The sequence below is a fragment of the Sus scrofa genome, chromosome 4 (genome assembly GCF_000003025.6).
Source record: "Sus scrofa isolate TJ Tabasco breed Duroc chromosome 4, Sscrofa11.1, whole genome shotgun sequence".
NCBI lineage: Eukaryota > Metazoa > Chordata > Mammalia > Artiodactyla > Suidae > Sus > Sus scrofa.
The window spans coordinates 39,808,488-39,835,951 of NC_010446.5; the positions used below are offsets into that span (position 1 = coordinate 39,808,488).

The window sequence follows — 27,464 nt, forward strand, 5'->3', positions numbered from 1 at the left end:
ATAGATGGCCCCCATCAGGTTACCCACTTTATTTTTATTTCACTTCTCTAGTGAAAATGGAAAAAAAAAAAAAAGCCTGGCTTCCTCTGAGGTCATTCGGAATCTTTGATGAAATGCAGACATGAATTCAGTTCTCCCTCCAGTGCAAATACATAAAATATATTGGTTATAGAAGGAATGTTATGGCATCATCGTGGATGTGGAAAACTTTTTAAAGGAATGCGCAAGTGATGCTTGGAATCCTGAAAGGGGCAATGAAGACATGACAAACAAATGACCAAATATGGGATAGGGGAAAATTCCATGAACCGTCAGTATTTTCATTTGACTGGTTTGTTTTCATTTCCTAGGAGCTTCTCTTTCATAGAAAACCTGGGGTTTTGAAAGCATTTCAAAGAAACATAACGACCAACCTGTAGATGGAGAAGGAAGCCACTGATCGAATGAGGGATGCCAAAGCCCCCACCTTGGCAGCCTCCACAGCCCCCTGGACGCGGTACTGCACTGTTCTCGAGTAGTTGCTGTAAGGTTGATTATAAACGACAATCTTCCCTCTTGCTTCTGGGGCCCTTCTCTGCAGTTCATCGAAAGAGGTCACCACCAGAACTTCTGCTGTAATCCCTGGAAATAAAAATCATTCAAGATGAACGTATGGTTTCCGATCAGCCAGGCTGCACTGACCCACAAAAAGGTCACACATGTTCTGTCCACTACATCTGGCAAACTGGCTTGCAAAGATCAAAGTTTCAGAGCCATCTGCCCCATGGACAAAAGACTGTGGGGGTTGGCCAGTTTCTCAAGAACGAGAAAAAGCGTGCAAATTAATATAACATATAATTCACAAGGTTTTTCAGCCCACTTGTCCAGCTGGTATTAAATCACAAATGGCTTGAAAAGATGTCCTTTTTTCCTTCTTTTCCACCCTAAGAAGCCATGAGTCTCACAGAATGACACTAATTATTTACTTTTTAAAAAATGTGTTTTAGAAAGCTCCCCTTGGGATTAATGAAACACATATTTATCTTTTCACAGAACTATTTTGCTGTGTTGCTAAACAACCTTCATTGACATCATACAAAGGAGGGCAGTTGATGAAGAAGGTTCTTAGGAGCCAATGACCTTCATAAATCCAACTTTGAGCAAATGGTTAATGTAACCTCTCTCAAGAGCCATGAAAATCAGCTTGTTTTTTTCCTCCTTGGTATCAAACATGTTTAAAAACTGTGGAAATTTCCCATGCTTCTCAATTGCCAGTACTTGTGCATCACCAAGCATACCATTTATTCTTCAGATAAAAATTTTGAAGATGCTGTATAAACTGTCCCATAATTTCTAGAAAGATGGTCATCTTTCCTCATACCATAAGCCTTGTCCAAATCCTCCTGATTAGGGAACACGGTTTTACAGCTTCTAAGAAGTCATTCAAAAATTGCCAGACGACCGAAGATTCAATTTGATGGTGCAGTTAGAGTGACAAGAAAACAAAATATTTAGCAACAAAGGCCAGATGCAGTAGCTAAATATAACTGTTTAAAAGAACGTGGCAGGCGCCTACTGTTTTGTGGCTTCAGCCACGCAGGCATGAAATATGTCAGTGAGGACCCAAGTATCAACATGGATTTTGGCATACCTCCTTAATCTTACAAACTAGAGAACTGGGTTCTTCTGGAAGCTTAACAGACATCATTAAAATATCACTGGGGCTTGGAAAATCCTCTTAAAATGTACTGCAGGTATGAAAGAATTCTTGCTTTCAATATGGTCTCCATCATAATGGACCCTTTGGGCTGGCTCCTCTCTGACTTCTGGTTCCACCACCATCGGACTGAATTTGTACTTTTACTTTCAAGTGATTGACTACAGATCTATAAGCATGTCTCCACCAACGTTCAGAACTCAGGATTTCATTTATAATCTAAGAAGAGCCATGTACAATTATGTGAAGTAAGGAAGCCACTAGTTTTTCACATGATGAATATGTGTAAAAATACAAATAAGGGTTCAGCTGGGCAGATTTTGAGATTCATAACTTTCTGAAACCTGGAGTTACCTTGAAATTTGACTGGCGTTATTGTTGGCACAGCACAGGAATTTTGTTGATGGTTTTCAGCTGTTCCTAATGAGTAACAGATTCAATAGTCCACCCAAGGGATGTCCCAGCAAATGGGGTAATTTTGGCATCTGGATTGCAGCCACTAGAAATGAAGCCAAATTTCTATAAATTTTCATGGGCCACTGCAAAATTAAAGTCGTACAAGGGTAGTGTTTCACGATGGTCTAGGGTTCAAGTTCTTTTCACAAATGTGAGTGATGGAGTCCTATAGAGCCACAGCTTTAACCTGGACACCAGAGCTGCTGATGCAAAACACTAGTAGCAGCACCAGGTCAAAACCTATCACCAGGAACTTGGAAGAAGAGTTCAAATTAATCTGCTCTCCTAAAAGCTTAGCGTTATCGATGATTCCTCTCTCTCACATCCTCCATGTCTCATCAGTCCTCAAACACCGCTAATCTTACCCCCTTAAATACTGATTGACAGCAGGTCCCCTGATCTACCACATTCCACTCTCTCACATCAGGCCCTCGTTATCTCTCTGTTGGGCTCCAATGACTCCCTCCTCCTCCACCCACCTCCACTAGTGTCCAGCCTCCAGCCCAACTCCCTCAAACTTAACTTCCAGAGTGTATGACTTGAACTGCTAAAAAGTCGGGTCAGCCTCTGTCGCCATCCCACTGCCCCTCTGCCAATTACCCATCACTTCAACATACCTTTCAAAGCCTGTCTATCTCAGTACACACAGGCTTTCTCTCATTTTAAATTCTTTCAATATTAAACTTAAACTTTGGCACATCATGTCTTGTTGACCCCATTCTCCCAACATCACCATGTGACTAACACCCATGTGTCCCTTAGGATGTCATTTAAGAATCCGTCCCCGGCCTCTGGTCTCTTTATCTCTCTCACCCCCTTCCACCACCTTCAGGAAGGCTGGCTCATGCACCCCTCTCCTCTGGACCTTCAGTGTCCTGGCCATACCTGGGCACTAGACAATGAAACTCTGCCTATTTCTGATGTTCTCTGCCACCAAAACGGTGACCTCCTCAGGGTTTAGGGCCGTGTTCACTTTTGATTGTATCTCCTGGCCTAACAGACTGCTTGGTGTGTATAGGCAGCCAGTCAATAAACTCTCCTTTAGTGGCACTGCTCCAAATAAGGGGCTGGTGACTGGGTCTAAAGCGTTTCCATAAAAGTGCAATGTTACCTTTAAAGTTTGATAGCACTTCTCCCACAATGACTCAGCAGTCTGACTCTCTGACCACCCAGAGCACAGCTACACAACAAAACCAAGCAAAAAAGGCCTCGGGGCAGTCAGAATAGAAATATAAATTCCAAGTATGAAAACTCAGGTACCTGAACATAAGACAGCTCTTCTGCTCTTAGAGCCGGCTTACCGTTAACTTTATACACAATTCTAAATCTAGTACTTAAACCTATAAAAACAACAAATCGAAAGGAAGAGATAGGTTTGGAAGCGGGTGGCAGTACCATAACAAACGTCAGAGGCAGGATCATGAAACATGACAAGCACATACTTAGACGTTTCTTTGCAATGTCAGGAATGTTCTGGATCTGGGCTAACACAGTAGCCATTAGACACATGTGGCTATTGAACACTTGAAATGTGACCCATGTGACTCAGAAACTGACATTTTAGTGTCCTTTACTCCAATTAATTTAAATTTAAATAGCCCTTTGTATGTGGAACTGGCGATCATTGCCATGACGTAGGTAAAACTCAAAAGCATCTCTGCTGGCCCTAAGGGGCTGGCTTCATGACAGATCAGGAGCAGACGTGACACAGTCACAGCGAGGACCTCCTGGAGCCGTCACAGAACAGGTGGACTATATTCAGTTCCAACTGTTTGGGAAGGCAGGGCAGGGTGTGTACAAAATATTGAAGGAAGATTTTTGCTCAAATAAAATAAAACCAGCCATCTGGAAAACTTCACTCTTCCATATTAGTTTCTGTTTTGACACATGTTACACAAAGGAAATGCTTCTGCTCTCCTGCAAGTCTCCTATTCTGCCCCCTCACCTCCCTTCCTCCCATGCCCCCATTCTGAAAGCTATACATGAAAACCTCAGAGAGCACAAAACTAGCATCATAGGCCCTGACCTCCCTGTTTATAATTGTAACCCACTCCCTACCTCCATCTCTCTTTTCTTGCTAAATTTTTTTTTTTTTTTTTTCCTTTTCAGGGCCACACTCACAGAACGTGGAGATTCCCAGGCTAAGGGTCGAATCAGAGATACAGCTGCCAGCCTACACCACAGCCACAGCAACACGGGATCCAAGCCACGTCTGTGACCTACACCACAGCTCAAGGCAATGCCAGATCCTTAACCCACTGAGCGAGACCAGGGATCAAACCTTTAACCTCATGGTTCCTAGTTCCCCTGCGTCACAATAGGAACTCCTTTTCCCGCTTAATTTTTTCATAACAGTTATCAGCTTCCAGCTGCATCCACTGTAGTAATGTAAGCTCTGTGGGAGGTAGAAATTCTTGTCTATTTTATTCATTAATGTTATCACAGTATCTGAAATAGTACCTGATATGTAATATGTGAAATTCACTCACATACACTCATAGGCACAAATACACACATGAGAAAACTGTGCATATACTGAGTAAAAAGAAACCAAAAAAGAATAATAATATGTTATCCCTGATCACCCCCAAAAAATACATACTCCAGGAACTTGTGTTTTCTGTAGGTAAGCAACATTGATATTAATAAAAATAATAGCTATATTTGAGATTGTTTATATGAATGTTCACAGCAACTCTGCAAAGTAGTTATTAGGAGGACACTGAAGTGCATAGAAATAGTTCATGCAACCATTAGGTTGAAACCGAGAGTCGAATTATCAGTTGTCTGAATCCAAGGGTCACGCTCCTCCTAGTAACTGCACTGCTATCTTCTTTCACACATATAAAATATATCAGAAGAAAAGCTCAGGATTTTCATTTTCAAAGGAACAAGAAGAAAAGTAAATAACTACATAACAGCCTGCCTAAGTTCTCCGTTATTTTTTCTTAGTCGACCCAGGATCTCTCTCGTTAATCAGAACGCATTATCACACCAGGTCCCAATCTATTCATTCACAGGGAAGCTGGGAGGGGTGCTTTCCTCCAGGACAAGAGCCACCAGCCTGTCAAGAGTAATGAAAAGGATTATGGGAGTGAGTTCGGAAGAAAATGTTAAGAACGAACCTAAAAATATTCCTATTACAAAGTGACTCTCCTGGCGACAGATGATCACATCACAAAAACAGTATAAAAATCCTCAGGTCCCCTTTTATTCTCCACACGTAATTTTCAAAATTGATCAAGTTATTGTTTTAAATGACTTAACCCTGTGCATAATTACTGCTGCGGTCTTCTTGCAGAGACAACAGATGCTGACAGCAGTGGGTGGTGTTTCTCGGATCATTTATTCTATGGAGAATTTGATACAGACTCTAATCTCAGTTTCTTCTGACCTGATTCCTCCCAAGAACAGTTAAGACTAGGAAGACAGCGAAGTGAGAATTTTACAATGTTTTCTACCATTAAAAGAAGAAAAAGACTACCGATGGAAAAACATGTCTCTGGGGCTCAATTCAACGTGGTAAGTCTGAGGACACTGATTCTGATTTCAGGAGGCTTAACCTCCCCACAAGAATACTCCAGCCTCAGCTGAAAGGAAGCTTGGCATCTTACTCTTAACACGTAATCTTATACAAGTGCGCTATACAAAATTACTAGGTCCGATGGAACGGCTGTTTTTTTCTGGACTCAGTTACGGAGGAGGAATAAGAGTTGTTCTGGGAAATTTGGTATTTTGGCCTGAAGTGGTAAGGAAATTGCAAATTCATGGCAAAGCAGATAAAAGAACCCCAGAGCAGTCCTTTCTGAGTGCCCATCTGTTTACGGAGAAGATTTTGATTGTGCAACATTCTTTTCATGGAAGAACAAAGCTTAAAGATTCAGATTCATTCGAGAAATTCACAGGCCTCCTACCCAGTGGACTTTGTGCTGAGCACTGGAGACCGGACACATTTGATAAGTTCCACTCCTATCCTTTAAAAACTTGAGGGGTGAAAACAGGTAAACAATAACTTTAAATAAAGCACAGAATGTCACACATGCTGAATGAAAGAACAAAGTAAAATTTCAAGAAAGAGTAGCATAAATCAATGTCAATTCAGACTGGGGGAAATCTAGCAAGTTTCCCATCAGGTAACATTTTCAGTAGGCCTTAGAAGATTTCAACAACCTGGAAATAAAGAAAAGGGCATTCCCAGGTAAGGAACAAAGAAGGGAAGACAAAAACAGATGAAAAAATGGATTCCTTTACAGTGAATTGGAGGCTTCCTGCCAGGCCCCCAACCAGTCAGTGAGACAATCTAAAATCTTCTCATTTTTATCCAAGTTATTTATGGACCCCCATCATTCTATGAATTCCAAGAAGGCAAGGAAAACAGTCTCCTTGAAACAATTTTCAGGGAAAAATGGTTGAACTCAGTCTCTGTGAGTTGAGCAAAAGTGAGAAGAGCAAGAGGCCAAGCCCAACTCCAAGTCATAGCTTGTGACCCACCCTCTCCAAACTGGTTCCTGAGAGCTGGCTCAAATCAAACCTGGTCTGTCTGCCTTGCAAGCAAGCCCAGACCTGACTTCATCAGAATCCATGGACACAATAATATCATCTCTGGAGGTGGTGGTTTCGCCAACAGGGCAGTGCACCACGAGCCATCCTGGGTACTGGCACTTGGGGACAATCCACAAGCAAAGCAGCTTGTTTACCTTGACCTCCGAAATACAGAAGTTATACATTTTGTTCCTGAATGGAGACGTGCCTGCCAGAGCACCATTACGTCTGCTTCAACATGCAATGCAGGCCACTCAAGGTGTACAGGGATCCAACTCAGGAACGCGTGGCGGCCACAGGCAGAGCACAGACCAATTCTTAGCAATCTAATCACTTAGAACCCAAACTGCTCCCACAGCAGGAAAGGCAGTCACACCTTTGGGTACACTGATTAATTTTAGCAATGATCACAGGGAGCCTATATACTCTAAAACATGAGGTGTGTTGTGTTTGGAACACGGTTGCTTTGAGACAAGTTTGAAGTGGTTGCTTTCTCCTCAGCCACTGGGTATTCCCTTGAAAAGAGGATTGGTGTGAGGGAGGGCTTTCGCCAAAGCCACTGTCACTGAATACACTGTAAAGTGAGCAGTGTAAGGTACTACGGACCTCATCAACTTCCAGGGGTATTTAAGGAGTACAACCCACAGGGCTTAGTGATATTGGGGATATGCAAGGTGAGTCTCTGGAGACTCGTGACTAGTTATCATGGCCTGGAGGTCCTGGACAGCTTTGCTGAGAAGGTGAGATCTGAGAAACAAGTGCAAATGGACTGGGGGACATTGGCAGGGGAGTTGGTGGGTGGGGAGAGCACTGAGATTACGTTAGCAGAGAGTGAGGGCGAGACCAGAACAGCAGGAGAGCAGACTCGGGGTGTGTAGGGAGGCACCATAAGGAATTTGGGTGGGGATAGAGTAGTCAGGCAAATTGAGATCGACATTTAGAAAACATCACTAGGGTTAGTGTAATGGAAGGCTGGGAAGCAGTAAGAAAAGGAGGTGGGCTTGGAGGAGGGCTAGTTAGAGGACTACTGCCACATTCTGGCTGGGAGGTGACAGTGGCTTGGACTAGGGCAGGGAGGCAGAGGTAATGAATAGAACAGTGAAACACTCTGGGCAGCAGTATGGAGGGGACACCATTTACTATTTTAGGGGAAATGGACTTTATGGAATTTAGCACTTTACCAACCATACTGCCCAATCTATATAATGATCGTTTTCCTGAGGAAAGTTATATGTACACTGAAATTTCGTGATCAAATCATTCAAAAGGAAGACTCTTTTTTTTAACTGACGTGTAGATTTACAATGTTGATATAGGTTCAGGTGTACAGCAAAGTGATTGAGTTATATATACATATATTCTTTTTTCAGATTCTTTTCCATTATAGGTTATTAGAACATGACTTATGTTCTCTCTTGGAACATAATGACACTGGACTAGGCCATGAGACAGCTCTGGCCAATGGAATGTGAATGAGTGGTCACAGCTGAGCAGGAACGTTGAGCACCACTGCAAGTTTTGCCATAAGAGCCTGTCTCTTAAGAGCCCTTTACTCTCAACCACAAGAATGCATGTCCCATGGGGTTTCTTTTTCAGCTTGGATACTGGAGTGAAAAAGAGAAGTGAGAGAGAAACAAAGGAACTACCAATTTAATCTTAGTGGTTGCAAGTGTCAAGTGAGAACACACATACACACACACACACACACACACACACACACACACACACCCTAAATGTTGAAAATATTACCTGCCATATCAGCAAACAGAAGATTTTGCAGCCAGTGAGCCAACACACTGCAGCTGCCTGATGGTGAGCCCTGAGGGAACTTGGGATTGAAACAGAATGGCCAGCAGCTGCTGCCACCCCCACCAGTGCATCCCAAGGAGCCTCCGAGATGAGAAAACACAGGATACTGGCGTCAGAGAGCTGAGGTGCTTATATCAAAGGAAGCATTTCAATAAGCCCAGACTTTGCATCTTCCCATAATAGAAAAGCACAAAACTCCTTAACTTGAGATATCTACTTTTCTGTAATTAACAGTGATCTTTTGATGGTCCTACTACCCCGGTCTTTGTTGCCAAAACTCCTATATATCCTGGCTCCCCTCCTTGCCTTTTGGGAGCGATCTCTCAGAGTTTTCTGAGATGTGTGTCCCGGGCTTAAGTCCTCGATTTTGTCCAACGAATAAAACATAACCCTCAAGTTTTAGGTGGTGCATTTTTTATTCAGTTGACACAAGCCATAGAGAATTGGGGGCTGTGTGTTAGCCTTGCATTACTGAGCTGAGTAAAATAGGAGTCCTGAATTGAAAGTTTCTATCAGGGCAGTTCACAATCTGCAGCTGATGACAGATAAGATATGGAATAAATATATTTACTATCTTAGGGAAGACTGGTGAAAATTAGATAACTACTGTCATCCTCCTATCACACATCAAAGAGATCAAATGATCAATACCGAACAGTAGAAAACAAATCTAAAGAAGAATTTAGCAAGTGTCAGTGATTTAACACATGCAGACTAAATGACAAAGAATTTTAAATAGGAGATGCACTCTAGAGATCATTAAAATACAGTCTTGGCAGCTCAGTTAGCTAACCTACCTGATGTCACTTCTAAAGAAACAAGCAGTCCTGTTGTACTGTTAAATAATTCTACACACTTTCAGTAGATTTCAGTATCTCATATCTAAATCCTTTTTCCCTCTAAATTGCATCTTCAAAAACCAAGGGCAAAAGTGAAAGAAACTGGTGTGATTATGTCAAGCACAAAACAATGTTATTATAGTGTTATATCAGAGATAAAATAACTCTCTGACAGCTTGGCATGCCAAAATGGGCCTTTTTATTTAACTATGTTTTGAAATGTTAACTCTCCTATGCTCTTCTTAGAGAAGTAAAACTTGGGTGGAAAAATACTATAAACAAACAGAATTTCTGCCCTGTCTCAATAATAAGAAACCTGGCTCAGTTGCATGATTCAGTTTGACACAACAATCTGCCTTTAAAAGAAGTTTCTAGAGGCATGATGGAAATATCAGAACCACATGTATTACACAGAAAATCTCCTGGGAGTTCCCGTTGTGGCTCAGTGGTTAGCGAATCTGACTAGGAACCATGAGGTTGCGCATTCAATCCCTGGCCTTGCTCAGTGGGTTAAGGATCCGGCGTTGCCATGAGCCATGGTGTAGGTAGCAGATGTGGCTCGGATTCCATGTTGCTGTGGCTGTGGCGCGGGCCGGCGGCTACCGATTAGACCCCTAGCCTGGGAACCTCCATATGCCACAGGAGTGGCCCAAGAAATGGCAAAAAGACCCCCCCCCCAAAAAAAAAGAAAGAAAGAAAATCTCCTGGATGCCATTTATTAAAGTCCATTGGCTGAAAGGACATAAATTCAATGTCAATCCCACCACAATTACAATTCAAAGCCAATCACCATACAATTTAAGCAGGAAAGATTTAAGCATAGGAGCATTAACCGCCTTTAATAGGTGAGAAAACAAGACGTTTTAGGGAAGTACGGCAAAGTTTGCATATTTTACCAAACCTAAGGTGACAGCACTTGAATTTGTATCCAGGTCAGAGTGACTCCAAATCCATGCTCTTCTCACCCCATCTTACATAGATTCCCCCCTAATGAACTTAGATCAGCAGGTTCTTGTGTGTTTTCTATGACTCTCTCCTCAGGCAGCCAATAATCTTGAAGAGAGTCCAACAACCGGTCATATTCCACAAATCCCTAGATCCAAAAATCCCTGGATTTAGAAGGTGGAAAGGAAAGGCAAAGATGTTCCTCACAAGTGAATCAGTATCATTAACTTTTCAAATATTCAGAGATCCTGTGTTGCCTTCAGGATGCCCAAAGTCATTTATTCCCTGCTTCCTCTCCCTGCCCCTACCCATTTTACAAATAACCCACCCATCTATGCTCAGCCAGATATTTATCTGATGTGGCAAATAGCCAATCAAACTAGACTCAACTGAAATAATTGACGTTAGAGTGGGAGAAGTGTATTTCCATTTTAAAAGAGATTTTTAGCTATAAAAATACATCTATTTATTTATTTATTTATTTATTTATTTATTCAAGAAATGTATTTGAGCCCTTCCAATATGCCAGGCCATTCCAAATTTCTAAAGATACAGTCAGTGAAAGAGTGATTTCGCTAATGAAGATCACATTTTGGTGGGGAGGACTGGTTCCCACCAAAAGCAGCAAGCATATTAATATATAATTACAATTTAATTAGTGAAATACATGATGCTCTAAAACTGGAATCCTTGGGACTTGATCTGGTCTGAGAGGATCTTAAAAATCTCCTAAGAAAATAAAACACCGAATTTAACTAGGTGATGAGAAGGAATGGAAGGGGAGAAACACAATATTCTAGGCTGATTAAATAGCACACACAAAAGCTCTCAAATGAGATGAAATTCAAAGAACTGAAGGAAGTCCAGTGCAGACTGCTGCAGGGATGCAAGATGAAGATGGAAAGGTAGAGAGGAACCAGTGTAGGCCGAGGTTCCTTGAGGACCACTTTAAGGAACTTGGGTACTTACCGATGAGTAGCTGGAAATAACTGAGAGGTTTTTAGTGGGAGCAGTAATAATCTATCTTCTGTTTTTCAACATCATATAGGACTTGATCCAAGGTGGCAATGGCTTTGTAAGTTTGTTTCAAGCATTAAATCAGAGCAAAAAAAGAAAAAAAAGGGGCAAAAAAAAAAAAAGGTTGCTCACTATCACAACTTCTATCCAGCAATACACTGGAAGTCTTAACCAATGAAGCAAAACAAGAAAAGATATCAAACACTTAAGGACTGAAAAGGAAGAAACGAGTTGTCCTAATTTGAAATTGCCTTAATCATCTGTAGATAATCTGAGAAAATCCATAGAGGAAATATTAGAGAAATCAGCTACACTGTTTACACAATAAATATACACATGAGGGAGTTCCCATCGTGGCTCAGTGGTTAACGAATCCAACTAGGAAGCATGAGGTTGTAGGTTGGATCCCTGGCCTCACTCAGTGGGTTAAGGATCTGGTGTTGCCATGAGCTGTGGTGTAGGTCGCAGATGCGGCTCAGATTCTGCACTGCTGTGGCTGTGACGCAGGCTGGCAGCTGTAGCTCTGATTGGAACCCTAGCCTGGGGCCCTCTATATGCTTCAGGTGCAACACTAAAAAGCAAAATAAAAATTAAAAAATTAAAAAATAAATATACATAAATCGAAACATCCAATATACCAGGCTGACCCTGATTTTAAAAATGTAACAGAGGAAATTGTTAATGGCAACAGAAGTTGACTTTTAAAAAAATGTAAATATATTAGAGAAAAAATTGATTCTTATATTCATATTGAGAATTGAAGCCAAAAATAGCCAGGAATAGCTCAACAACAGCAACAACAACAAAACACAGATGTGGCACAACCAAACAGTAAGACCTATTATAGAGCTTAAATAATGAAAGAAATATACTGTTACTACATGTAAAGAAAAATGGACAAATAGAAAAGAAGAGAGTCCAGAGATAGGCCCACCCAGCTAATGAAACTTCATATATGATAATACAGCATTCCAAATCAATGGGGAAATAAGTTATTTAATGACTGGCCTATAGAAAAATATATAAAGTCCTTTACTTTCAAACATAGAGAAAAAGAAAAGTTATACAGAGATCAAAGACATAAGAAATGAAAATCTTTAAAAGTTTTTGAAATTCCACACAATCTCTAGTAAAATCCCATCAGCATTTTTGGCAGAAAAAGAAATATTCATCCTAAAATTCACATGGAAATTCAAGGGACTCCAAACAGAGTTCTCATCATGGCACAGCGGAATTAAATCCAACTACAAACCATGAGGTTACAGGTTTGATCCCTGGCCTCACTCAGTGGGTTGGGGATCCAGTGTTGCCGTGAGCTGTGGTATATAGGTTGCAGATGCACCTCAGATCTGATGTTGCTGTGGCTGCAATGTAGGCCGGCAGCTGTGGCTCTGATTGGACCCCTAGCCTGGGAACCTCCATATGCTGTGGGTGAGGCACTAAAAAGCAAAAAGAAAAAAAAAATTGAAAGCAGGGTCTCCAAGACATATTTGTACACTCATGTTCATAACAGCACTCTTCACAATAGTCAAGAGGTTGAAGCTACCCAAATATTCATTAACAGATGAACAGATAAACAAAATATGGTATATACATACATACAATGAAATATTACTTAGCCTTAAAAAGGAAGGAAATTCCGTCTCATGCTACATGGACAAAAACTTGGAATTTTGTGCTAAGTGAAATAATACCATCATAAATATTGTTTGATTCCACTTATGCTATGCTAAGGTAAATTGATACAAATGCTATAGAGAAATTTAGCAATTTCAAGCATATTTTAAGAAGTCCAAATACATGACAATTCCACAATGAAGTATTTAATTTAGAGAAATTAGGGAAACTTTCACACACGTGCACTAATGTACAAAGACATTTTAGCATATAGAAATTTCCAGGCCAGGAATTGAATCTGAGTCACAGCTGAGACCTACACAGCAGCTGCAGCAACGCTGGATGCTTTAACCCACTGCACCGGCCAAAGATCAAACCTGTGCCTCCACAGGGACGTGACAGGCTGCCATCCAATTCTTTTTTTTTTTTTTTTTTTTTTTTTTTTTGTCTTTATGCTATTTCTTGGGCCGCTCCCGAGGCATATGGAGGTTCCAGGCTAAGGGTCCAATTGGAGCTGTAGCCACCGGCCTACGCCAGAGCCACAGCAACACAGGATCCTAGCCGCGTCTGCAACCTACACCTCAGCTCACGGCAACGCCGGATCGTTAACCCACTGAGCAAGCGAAGGGACCGAACCCGCAACCTCATGGTTCCTAGTCGGATTCGTTAACCACTGCGCCATGACGGGAACTCCTGCCATCTGATTCTTAGCCCACCGCACCACAGCAGGGACGCCTAGCATTATTTTTAACTGAATAAAAGTGTAAACAACTACAAAAAAGTATAAAAAATGAACAAAAGTGTCCATCCATAGGAAAAGGACATGTAAATTATTATGTATTTAATCAAAAGAATACAGTTGTTGAAATGAACTAGATCCACGTGTATCATGTTTTTAAAAAGAATCACTTCAGAACAATTTATTCAATTAACATGTCACTTAAAACATAGAATACAATCGTATGTATAGCACATATATACAAGGCAAAAGAATAAATACATGCAGAGGGAAAATAAACATCAACCTCAGAATAGTTATGAACCTTGGAAAGAAAAAAAAGAAAAAGGAATTGGCAAGAAGTGCAAAAGAAGCTTCAACTGAATAAAAAATAACTTTATTTATTTTAAAAAGTATATGAGAATGTGTATGTGTCTGTATGTATGAAGTAAATATGCCCCAAATATAACAATTATTAAATTGAGTAGGGAAAAGTTTTCTGCAAGTTTGAAGTATTTTAAAAATTTACTCCATTTGAGGGAATTCAGGAATGGAGATTCTAACACTCCATTATCCTCTATCATGTCCCCTATGAACAAGGCACAGAGGAATCCAACTACGAACACATACCACTTATTTTGCAATATAAAAAATATATAGGGAGTTCCCATCGTGGCTCAGTGGTAACGAATCCAACTAGTGTCCATGAGGATGTGGGTTCGATTCCTGGCCTCACTCAGTAGGTTGAGGATCCGGTGTTGCCCTGAGTTGTGGTGTATGTTGTAGATGAGGTTCGGATCCTGTGTTGCTGTGCCTGTGGTGTAGGCCAGCAGCTGTAGCTCCAATTCAACCCCTAGCCCGGGAACTTCCATGTGCTGCAGGTGCAGCCCTAAAATGCAAAAAATATAGATAGATAGATAGATAGATAGATAGATAGATAGATAGATAGATAGAGGTAGGTTGTTGCATAACCTAATTTAAAAGATGGACAAGAGATGTGAACAGCTTGCAGAAGAAAACATACAGATGGCAAGTAATACCATTATGCACATCTCAGAATGACCAAAATCCAAAACACTGACAACACCAAATGCTGGCGAGGATGTGGAAGAGCAGAACCTCATTCATTGCTGATGCAGATGAAGAATGGTATAGGTGCTTTGGAAGGCAGTTCCACAGCTACACAACTGATGTATAGATTTTTTTTTAAAAAAAAGAGTGTATTGACACAACATTATTTGGCAATCAAACAGAAAGAAATACTGATGTATGTTAAAATATGGATGAATCTCGAAAGCATTAGGATACATCGAAAAAGCCAGTCATGAAAGACCTCCATTTACATAAAAAAAAAATCCAGAATAGGCTAATCCATAGAGAAAGGAAGTAGATTAGTGGTTGTGAGGAGTTAGGGATGGGGCATGACTGCTGATGGCATAGGGCCTGTCTTGAGGATGATGAAATGTTCTAACATTTATTGCAGTGATGCTTGCATACCTCCACGTGTACACTAAAAACCCATCGAATTGTATCTTTTGAATGGGTTAATTGTACGTTAAGTGAATTTATTCTCAATAAAGCTGCTATTAAAAAGGAGAGGGGGAGGAGGAAGAAGAAGAGAAGAGGGAGGAGAAGGAAGGAGTTGGGAAGGAGAGGGGAAGGGGAAAGGAGGAGGAAGGAGAAAAATAAGAAAAGGGAGGGAGGGAAGGAGAGAGAGAGGGAATGAAAGGATTAGATCGCTCCAAACATTTTACCAGTAAATGAGGGGAAGTGGTAAAGGAATGCTTTATTGCTATACGGGTTACCTACCTTACACCACAGTTTCAAGTATGGGTTCTCATTTCAATCCTCACAACACTGCCGCGAATTTGCTATTATACCCATAAAAGAGACTGAAGCTTAGAGAGCTTAAGTGGCTGGCCAAAGAATGCACAGCTCAAGAAGAAGCATAATGGGCAACTAAACTCAGTTTTCAGGGAGGCAGAGCACAAGTGGAAGGGTTGATCCAGGAGGGATGAAAGAAAGATCAGGTGAAGAGAGAGGAATTTAGAATTCTCCATCCCAGAAACTCTTATGGTCCAAATCACATCTGTAGCACCTTTAGCATCTTTTACGTCTATTCTTTTGTAGGCTATTGTTCTGTAGACTAGTTAAGCATTTACATTTTTTTAAAATTTTATAAAATTTATTTTTATTTTTTCCATAGTAGCTGGTTTACACTGTTCTGTCAATTTTCTACTCTACAACAAGGTGACCCAGTCATACATACATGTATACGTTCTTTCTTCTCACATTATCATGCTCCATAAGTGACAAGATATAGTTCCCAGCGCTATACAGCAGGATCTCATTGCTTATCCATTCCAAAGGCAAGAGTTTGCATCTATTAACCCCAAATTCCCAATCCATTTTCAATGCCCTGAAGACAGGGCGATATCTGTAACAGTCAGATACCTCCCAGTACAGCTGGGGCCTTGATTACCCATTTGCCTGTGTTGGGCAATTGTATTCGGAGGAAAATCTGAGCTCACTGGCCACTAATCAGTTCAGAAATATGGTGTTATGTGTCCTTGTTAGTCCTGATTTTGTGAGAGGCTATCAACTGCCTTGTCAATATGTATTGCCCTGCCTTGAACTGTCAACATGTAACATATTCACTCCAAGTTTTTGAGAAAGAATCCATCCTTTAACTCTGCTATTTAAATTCTCATCAAATTGTTCTTTCCTTTTTCTCATTGTATCCCTCTTTTGGTCCCCAAATCAAATCACTCCGCAAAGCCTATTGATTCTCTTTCTAAAATACATCACAAAGTCATCCACTTCTTTTCCTCTGCTATGAAATCAGCGGGGCCACCATCATTTTTATCCTGGTCCTTCCTTTCAACCAGTCTTACCCTTCAAGGCTCTCACCTCTACTCTGCAACTCTAAGAGCTATATTCTTCATATGAAAATTCTATCATATGCCTCCCTGTGGGTCCTCTGGCCTAGAAAAATTATCACCACACAGTTATCTTTTAAAATAGATATAAAAAAAGACTCATTCAGAGAATGTTTGGGGGCCAAATATTCATGACATACTGTTCTTCCACTGACCATGCAACAAATTCTGACTCTTAACCATGACCCCTGGCCCTACATGACATCATCTTGCCTTTTCCCCATATTTTTAACTCATATTCTGCTTTCTCACTACACTCCAGCTACAATGATCTTCCCTCATTTCCACAGAAAATTTTTCCTGCCTTAGGGCTTCTGGAAAAAGGACTCTTGTCGCTACTCTTCGTAGTGATAGCTCCTTAGCAGAATCCTTCAGTCCTCAATTTGAATGTCTCATCAGAAAGGTCTTTCCTGATCACCAAATCCAAAGACGGTTTCTGGTCCCTCTCAGTCTCCATTTAGCTGGGAATGACAGAAAACGCAAAATAATAGTGTCGTAAGCAAGACAGAACCTTCTTTCTCTGTCATGTAAAATTCTAGGTTACTCTCCCCTACAAGTCAGGCACATAGATTGCTGTCCAGATGTTCTTTCCCAGCTCTACCTTCTGGCACGATGGCAACTTCCATCTGCATTTGAGCAACCATGACAGAGTCAAGGGGAGAATAAGGATAGGCCTCCCCATTAAGTAACACAAGCTGCAGAGAAGTTGGGGAATGAAGTCTTTTTTTTCTTTTTCCTAGATAGTCATGTTCCCAGCAATACTGAAAGGTTCTATTACTAAAGGAGAGGGTGATAATGGATATGGGGGAAAGGAACCATGTTCCCACATATTATACTTGTGGAAATGAAACCTTGGCCATTATTATAGCACATGGCACTTTATTAATTAATTTATTTTAATTTAATTTTCTTTTTAAGGCTGCACCCGCGACATATGGAAGTTCCCAGGCTGGGGTCGAAGTGGAGCATAGCTGAGACCTACACTGCAGCGTGTGGCAAAACTGGACCCTTAACCTACTGATCGAGGCCAGAGATCTAACCCGCATCCTCACCATGTCATATCCTTAACCCACCGAGCCACAAGGGGAACTCTAGCACTTTCTTTATGATGGCCCACGCACAAACTTCGTGACATGAATTTTCTTCTATAATATTCACCCTAGTGTTATTTTATTTTATTGCATTGTTTTCTCCACCTTCTTTCTTCACTTGTTTTTATTTTTTTTCAGTGTATTTTTGCAAGTCTCCTCATGTTCTTTCGGTAATAAAGTAGGAAATGAGTAAAATATAATTATCAAGAAATGAATAAAATACCCTTATTTAGTGAGAGTATTAAAATACCTACATCATAGAACCATTGAGAGAATCAAGAGTTAATTAAAGGAAAACATGTAGAACAGTGTCTGGCTCTTTGTAAGGGCTGTACAGATGTTCACTAAGTATTCTTATTATAACTGAATCTTTGCCGAGGTGACCATCTTGGAAAGATGGTTTTATGGACACTCTCGACACAGGTTAAATGAAAAGGTAAAAGAAAAAGTTATACATTTAAAGGCCACTCATCAACAATTATCGTACGTCTGCAGATTATAGTCTAAGTAGCAGCTGACACGTGCTGTATAAGCTAATGCTAAAAATCTTAGAAGGGACGGCTTCTAAGCCATCTCATGTCTGGTCTTAGGCATCTTATAGACACAAACATATGGCTGGTTAATTGGATGAGGATTTAATCACCAGAAGGACTGTTGCTCTCCATTTACCCTTTTCTGATATTAGATGGTAGAGACAGGAGGTCTCCATCAGTTAGGCCTGGGTTTGAATCTTAGAAATATAACATACCAGATTCTTTGACCTAGGTCAGGTCTCAATTTTCATCTCAGTAAACAGGGATAGCCATACTTAGCACATGAGGACATAAGGATTACATGAAGTGCTGTGTGTTAAAGAGTTTTGTATAATACCCGGCCAGAGTAAGCATATAAGGGACATTGCTGTTATTGGTTTCATGCATACTTTAGAACTGAAGAGTTATTGCCTTTCACCTCTTGGATTTATACTGAATACAGACATGTTAGATGTCTTTTTCTTTAAAACATCTGCCCTAAAATTGAATGGAAAGTCTTAAATTTTTACTTTTCCATCATGAGTTGTATAGAATTATATAGCTTCTTAGGAATGGTTCAAGGATCATAAATGGTCCACATGAATTCTTGGGAACCATGCAAGCTATGGGTTCCTGCGACATTAATGTTTCTATTACCATAGCATTTCTGCCTAAGTTTCTGGTATGGACTAATAAACTATTAGTGGTGTTAAGTGGATGCCTGGTTTTCATTAATTGGTAGCTCTTCAGAAGCTCATCAAAACCTTCCCATTCATTTGGCTGAATTCATGCGGTTGGGGATGAATGGCCTGAGATCCTCTTTACTCTGCCAAAATGGATCATGAAAACCATGGTCAATTTAATCCAACTCGGCAAGCATGTATTGAATTCAGAATATGGGAAAAGCACAGTGTACATATTGTGGCAATTTCAAGAGCTATCCCCTACGGTGACCATCTGGTGTTTGCTACCCTCTATCTGGCTTGGGTGGGATTGGTCCCTCACCCAAGTCTAGAGGTAGACCTTGCTTGGCTTAAGGTGGTCAGCACATTCCATCCCAAGACCACAACAATGGGTTCAGAGTGGGCACATAACCCATGAATCAAACAGACTTATTTCTTGGGCTTTCTATCTTTTCTGTCAGAACTACTGGAAGAGACACTTTCTCTCTCCATGGGCAGTAATATAAGGTTGTGAGGTCCTGGAGAACCTGGAGCTACAAAGGAGGAGAGTATCACACAGATGCTAAAGATGAAGGAGGGCAGTACCAGAAGCCAGGAACTCTCTGAACCCAGTCCTCAGATAGTCATATGAGGCATAAGCCAATACAATTCCTTAAGCCAGCTGGAAATTTTCTTAAGCCAACTGGGATTTTCCATCACTTGTAAGTATGAGAATCCACATGTTCTCTGACCTCCACAATTAGAAAAAAAGATTCATGATAGTTGCAATCCAAGTATTACTGTTATTCTGGAATGCTGATTCTTATCTGTAGTAAAACTTGATCCAGGGATTAAAATTATTATGGAAACAAAATTAGCCAATGGAAAGTATTTACTAAAAATGCATGGAGAGGAGGCACCACATCTTTTATTTACTATTGGGTCTTCTAGGACCATTCCTCCATAGTTAAGCTCTCAGTATATGTTGATTGAATATGTGAGCTCAACCCTATGCTAGGCTCTGTGTTTCCAACGCCTTTCCCATTGGGGCATTCCTGATTACAGAATTTAATGACCACAACCCCTTTCTTCTTGTGTGTATAATTACTGTAATATATATATTATTAATAAAGTTTACTTTTAGAAAAGTTTTAGGTTCACAGCAAAATTGAGGGTAAAGTACAGACAGTTCTCATATACTCACTGCCCCTACACAGGAATAACCTCTCCCACTATCAACATCGCACACCACTGATGAATCTACATTGATACATCATTATCACCCAAACCCACTATTTACTTTGGGGTTCACTCTTGGTGTTACACATTCCATGGGTTTTGACAAATGTATAATGATGTGTATCCATCACTATGGTATTGTACAGAATAATTTCACTGCCTTACATATCCAGTACATCTTGCCTATTTATCCAGAATGTCACATAGTTGGAATAATACAATATTTAGTCTTTCTAGATTAGTTTCCTTTATTTGGTAATATGCATTTAAATCTCCTCCATGTCTTTTCATGGCTTGATAGCTCTTTTCTTTTAATGTTGAATATTTTCTGTAAGTACCAGTTTATTTATGTACTTACCTACTGAAGAAAATCTTTGTGGATTGTGACTTTTGGCAAATTTAAATAATGCTGCTACAGCATCTGTGTGCAGGTTTTCATGTGAACATAAGCTTTCAAATCCTTTGGGTAAATATCAACAAGTACAATGGTGGATTGTAGAGTAAGAGTATGTTTTAGGCCAGTGAGGACTGTAAGCCCCTGATGTCGGCAACTGTGTATTATTCATTTATGTATCAGTAGCAAGTGCACCCAGCTAGCAGATAGCAGGTGTTCAATAAGTCTATTCAATGAATAAAAGAATGATAGAAGTTCCAATCATTTATTAAAATAGATTATATGTGGCAGGGAAAATTTAGATAAATGCAAATATTTAGATTCAGATTAGTATATTTATTCATTAACCCCTAGATAGCTCTAACAGCTAATCTTAAGAAAGCAAATAGACTGCTTCCTTCGACAGAACCTGAATTTCTTAACTTGGAATGAAAAATTCTGGGAGCATGCATCCATCCAGAGTCCCTTCACAGTTTTGTGCCCCCAAACCTTTGGATTCTTAGTTTCTAGTCTTTCTAGTGAAAAATGTGTTGTTTCCAAAATAATCAGGGGGGAAAAAAGCACTTTGTTGCCTTTGCAGCACTTACGATTCCTAATCTAAGTAATAAGGGTCCCTGTATTCCACTGACCATTGACCGGGGTGGGACAGGGGGCTTAAGGAAACAAATGGATTGATTTTTCCGCCCACTAAGCAAAAGTTAAAAACTAACTTAAATGAAACAGGGTTTATTGATGGCCTCACCCTTGATTTAGGTAATTGACAGAATAATGACCAAAATGTGGTATTCATTCAGGAAATGCTTAATACTTGAGTAAGACCTAAAGAAAATAAAAAAAAAATAAATATAAGACCTTTCTGGTGACAATCTGGTAGCCTGAGTTCTCTACGTATTCCTATCTATCTTTTGGGACTGGCTCTTCCTTCTGGAAACTAATACATCAGCTCACAATGCACATCCTGATCTATGAGTAAGAGGACACCTGGCATGGAGAAATGTCAGCTATCTGAACACAGTCACCTGGACAAGCACTGTTCCCTCACCTTGCAGAGGCCATGCCTCTGTGACCTCAGTGATCTGAGGGATGATCTCTGTTCAAGCTCCCGACCTTGGCTCCTCCAGCCTCAGCTTATTCTTTCCTTCCCACCAGAGGTGCCTAGAATATCTCTTGACTGGATAGAAGAATGGCTGAGCTACAATTAAGGTTCAAGTTGTAAAGTGGTAAAAGTTATGCTTAGATTGGAGACAGATTCTAGAAGGCCTCACCTGCCACCAACACTGAAGTGTTTGGACTTTTTCCTGACTTCGCTCTGGGTAAGGGGGAAACAACAGAGTTCTCTGAGTAGGTGATGAACAAAATGAAATCACAGCTTATTTTATAACTGCATCCTTCAGACCTAATCCACAGTAGCGAAATCACAGGAAGAGGTCTCTCATTCTGAGTGAGGGCCCCAAATCACTGTCAACCTAGATGACAAATATTTTAGCTTTCTTGAAAACAGGTGTGTTGCTTCTTTTACATAAAGAGAAGCAATAACACACAGCCAGAAAACCAAACATCAGCTCGGCTTGAGAGGAAAATCTAGATGGAGACTCAGCATTTTCTAAGATCAACCTCTTATTTGTCTCTTGGCTGGTCTACTGGCAACACCAACCCTTCCTCTGATGTGACTGATTAAAGCACCCACACAAAAGATCGAAAAGACCCATTCCTGTTCCCAAAGACTCCATCGCCTAAGGATCCACCACTCTCTCTTTCCTCGACCTTGTCAATACTATTCCAGTTGTATGTTTGCACCGGAGATGTTCAAAACAGTCAGCCTAAGAGCAAAGATACCACCTCCCAATCACATTAACATTTCGATCCCTCCAGCAATATTTTACAGCAATTACTTTCAAAAAGAGAAGTGTTTCATTATGCATGAGGCAAGAGACATAGACTAACCACATTTTTTTCAATAAACAGCTATAAAGCAATACATGCTGTTTAGTGAATAGGCACATCGTTTCTGAAGGTGCTTTTAATCCTTTAAAAATTAATGTTAATTTAAGTGTAATTAAAGATGAATGGCTGGGAAACATATTTGCTATGGCATGTAACCCAGCAAGGACACCAAACCATCTTGAAAGTATGCAAAGCTCTGAGACGTTAGAAGCTATACTGGAATAAAGTACTGCTCCCAAATGCTAATACAGTCAACTTTCTGTATTTATGGGTTCTGTGGATTCGACCAATTACAGATCAAAAATATTTGAAAAGAAAATGCCACAAAGTTCCAAAAAGGAACTTTAAATTTGCCATGTGCTGGCAACTGTTTATATACCATTTACACTGGATTGGGTATTATAAGTAATTGAGAGATAATTTAAAGCATACAGGAGGATATGTGTAGGTTATATGCAAACACCACCCCATTTTATATTAAAGGCTTGAGCATCCCAGATTTTTATAGCCACTGGAGGTCCTTCATGGACACCAAGGGACAACTGCGTTGCTGTATTAGAGTACCGAAGATAACACGTTTGGTAAAAATGTTTCTTTTTGAGTACTCCAAAGAGAATTGCCTCATAAGGATATATAATCATATATGAAAACAATAATCCACAAAAAAAGGAATTATTGGGTTAACATCCCAGCTATCAGAGTCACTAATGTGGATTTCTAAATAAAGCCCATAAACAAATATTTGGTTTATTTTCAAGTTCCTCTTTCTTTCCACTTCCCCCAATTTAGATAGTCACTCATGGGAAACTCCGATTTATGTGAAGTAAATAAACACAAGTATTGAATTTATTCCCCAAATATTTTCACATCTTAACCAAACACACATTTGGATAAATATCTATAAATGCTGCAAGAAGTTAGTGGTCCTTGGCATATTTGAAAAGTTGAGCCCACAAGTTAGCAAATTATTTTAAACTATTTACCAAGGTTAGAACACAGGTTTAAATCAACCTGAAATAGAAATTCACTTATTAAAAATGACAACTATACAGAGAATTTTTTGCTTTCTATTATAATTCTATCTCATAAATTGAAATGTTTGCCTAACTTACCATACAAGTAAAATATTTCAGCATCTCACATTTTCTTGTCAATTTCATTTATTTTTTTCCTGTGTTTGAAAACAGTCATATTATCTACAATATTATTTTAATGAAATCTTAATGTATCTCAAAATTTATATATCTCATTAGGTTTTCTCCTATTTTGTCTCAAGCAATATCAATAATATTAGTAAGAACTAAAAATAATGATATGGTAACCAACCATTAAAAGATCACCATCTTTTAGGGAAGTCAAATCCATAAAGAGCTTATTAGAGTATAACATGGCAAATGTTATGATAAGGCTAACATAGAGGGGATACCCAAAGGTGTCCCAATATTTAGGGGTGAGGAAAAATCAAGGAAAGCCTCCTGGAGAAGGTGAATTCCAAACGGAATCCTCAGGGGTAGGTAGGAGTTAGCCAGGTGAGGGAGAGAGGAAGTGGGCACCCCACGAAGAGAAGGAGCTATTCTAGGCAAGGGTTTAGCATAAATGAATGAATGACAGCAGAAAGAGAAACAATACAGTGTGTATGGAGGACTTCTCAGCAAGTTTGCTATTTATTACTAGATGCTCGGTGAAAGAGACGAGGCTGGAAAATGTATCACTTAAAGGCTGAAGTTGACATACATATACTATACAGGGGACCTGTTTTGATTTGTAATAGAATGTTCCTCCTTTGCCTTTTTTTTTTTTGTAATACTACTCTTTTATTTTTTGAATAATTCAATGAATTTGATTATATTTATAGTTGTATAGCCATCATCACAACCCAGTTTTAGAACACTTCCATCCCAAACCCCAGCCCACCCCTCCTTCCCTTCCACCTGTCCCCTTTGGTAACCAGAGTCAAAGTTTTCAAAGTTTGTGAGTCTGTTTCTGTTCTGCAAATAAGGTCATTTTTATACTTTTTTAAGATTCCACATATAACTGATACCCTATGATGTTTGTCTCTCGCTGTCCAACTTCACTTAGTATGATAATCTCTAGGTCTCCTTTGTCTTTCGACACTACATTTTCTTTTTTCTCATGTGCAGACTGTTTTTACCTCTGTCAATTTTTAATCAAGTTTTTACTGAAGTATAATTTACATACGACAAAATTGGTAAATTTTCAGTATACAATCCAAGGAGTTTATCAAATATATATGGTTATGTAACCACCACCACAATCAAGACAGAGGTTATTTTCAAAGCACAGAAAATTCTCTCATCCCTCCTGCAGTCAGTCCCTTCCCCCATCCTTGACCTCTGGCCACCATTAATCTGTCACTAACCTCTTGCCTTTTACAGGATTTTATATAAACGGAGTTATAGGGTATGTAATGTGTTGTATTGCCTTCTTCCACTCAGCGTGGGGCTTTTGGGATAGTCCATCCATCATCCTTCCCTGGTACTGCTGAGTGGTACTCCACTGTATGGATGCACCAGAGCATGTTTATCCACTCACTTGGTGATGAACGTGGGAGCTGCTGCCAGTTTTTAGCTGTTATGGACGATGATTCAACTAAGAGGAACATTCACAGACAAGCCTTTGTGTGGGCATGTGTTTTCATTTCTCTTGGGTGAATACCTAGGAATGGAATAGCTGGATGGTATAATAAGCATAGGTTTATTTAACATTATAGGAAATGACTTTTTCAATAAGTGAAATGTGGGGCATTAGTTATTTATTCTCATCAAAGAATCTTTTGGTCAAATAGCCCAAAGTGCTTCTCAAATGTCCTGCCCAATGCATGTGTATTTTGCATTAAAAGTACAGATTTATTATTTAAGTTTTCAAAGTACATTACATGGACAATCCTATTTTACTCTTGCAGCAACTCTGTAAAATACTCCTGGGTTGATATTTAACCGGAAAGTGTCAGAGACAACCTTACCACATGTGTACGGCAGCTGTCTATTAGACCAACAGCCAGGCCACACTGGCTGTCAGATATTTAAAATATCACTTTTTGAAGTAGGTTCCAGGGGGCCCATTTGAAGGTGATGAAACTGAGGCTCAAAGCAGGTAAGGATCTTGACAGTCTTGAGACCTGGAAAAGCATAAGGACAATGGACTCCCACCTAGATCTTCCAAGCTCCTGTCCTACATCTTCCAAGCTTTCCTTTCCACATCTTATAGGTTCCACAAAAGAGTAAAGAGGTGAGCCTAGGGGATATTTGAACTCTGCTTAGATAAAGAGGGTACCTTTCTTCCCACAGGCTTTGCATGAGGAGTAGTTTCCAAATTCAACTCTAGGGAGTTTCAGCAAAAAGACACTGGATTTCTCTCTCTAAGGGGGACAGGAATGGAAATCAATACCAGAAATGCCAGGAGCCTCCATCTTTGAGAGGAGAGGGCTGTGAGCCAAACTCTCTGAAGCTAAAAATCAGGGACTTCCCATGCTCTGTGTATCCAAGCTCATCGTGATCCCACAGCAAACTCTCCCAGAGTCAGCACACACACCCAGCAGCGACAGCTCAACAACCAGGCCCCACTTCACTGCTTCATGGCTTTATTTTTCTTCCTTTAGCTCAATAAAAGACATAGGTAATTTAAAAGGGACTTTTCCTCCATTCTCTTAAAATACAGCTATATGGTTACAATCTTACCAACCTTCTAAAAAAAAAATCACTAAACTAATAAACATTTAGTTTGGTAAAACTGAATAGAATACAAAGGAGGACAAAAAATTAACATTATCTGGATTCAACAGCAACCCCAAGATGCAGTCATGGCCTCAGTAGAGTGACTTGTAAATCAGCAACAGTACCAAACCTCGACTTTGCCCAAGGCCATAAAAAGTGCCCTTTCCCTCGAGGGGCTCAAAGCCCGCATACATGTTCACCCTGACATTGTCTCCGGTCCTAAGCTTAATGTATTCAACTGTTTGACCAACTAAAATGGGATAAGAGACTTTCAAATCCAAATATCAATATACTTTGTTCTCAAGGTTGGTCTGAGTCTGGGTACAATCTGCCTTTTAGTATCTAAAATGGATCCTAGGTATTTTAGATCAGCGATTCCAAAATTGAACTTTAAAGAAACTATGGTTGGAATATAAATACACAATGAAAGCCTACTCAGTCATTAAAAACTTAATTATGACATTTATAGCAACATAGATAGACTTGGAGGGTATTGTGCTAAATGAAATATGTCAGCTAAATACTGTGTGATATCACTTACACATAGAATCTAAAAAAATACAACCAACTAGTGAATCTAGCAAAGAAGAAGCAGATTCACAGATACAGAGAACAAACGAATGGTAACCAGTGGGGAGAAGGAAGAGGGGGGCAAATAGGGTAGGGGATTAAGAAGTACAAACTGTTATGTATAAAATAAGCTACAAAGACATACTGCACCACTCGGGGAATATAGTCAATATTTTATCATAACTACAATGGTGGATAACCTTTAAAATCTGTGATTCACTATACTGTTTACCTGTAACACATAATATTATAATCAATTACACTTCAATTTAAAAAAAAAAAAAGAAAGAAAAATACTTCACAAAGGAATCTTTCCACCAAAAAGAAAATCGTGGACTTGGAGAATAGACTTGTGGTTGCCAAGGGGGAGGGGAGGGAGTGGGATGGACTGGGAGCTTGGGGTTGATAGATGCAAACTATTGTCTTTGGAATGGATTAACAATGAGATCCTTCTGTGTAGCACTGGGAACTATGTCTAGTCACTTATGATGGAGCATGATAATGTGAGAAAAAAGAATGTATGTATGTGTAACTGGGTCACCATGCTGTACAGTAGAAAAAAATGTATTGGGAAATAACAATAAAAAATTAATTAATTAATTAATTAAGAAAGAAAGAAATTTTGGTTATACATACTTTCATGAAGCACAAGTTTCTTGAGAAGAAAGTGTCAGAAATTATAAGATGAAAGAGCTCCGAGATATATATTGTTCAGTGAAAAGAGCAAAGAGCATTAAGTG

At 39.8% G+C, this 27,464-nt stretch overlaps 1 protein-coding gene across 1 annotated transcript in view; it reads right to left on the minus strand.

Annotated features, from left to right (window-relative positions):
• CPQ (carboxypeptidase Q) overlaps positions 1-27,464 on the minus strand; it is a gene marked incomplete at its 5' end in the record, with an annotated part of 363,297 nt that overhangs the window by 315,825 nt on the left and 20,008 nt on the right. Inside the window, 1 exon segment of the mRNA NM_001243691.1 lies at positions 414-621. Coding sequence (NP_001230620.1) covers positions 414-621 — 208 coding nt within the window.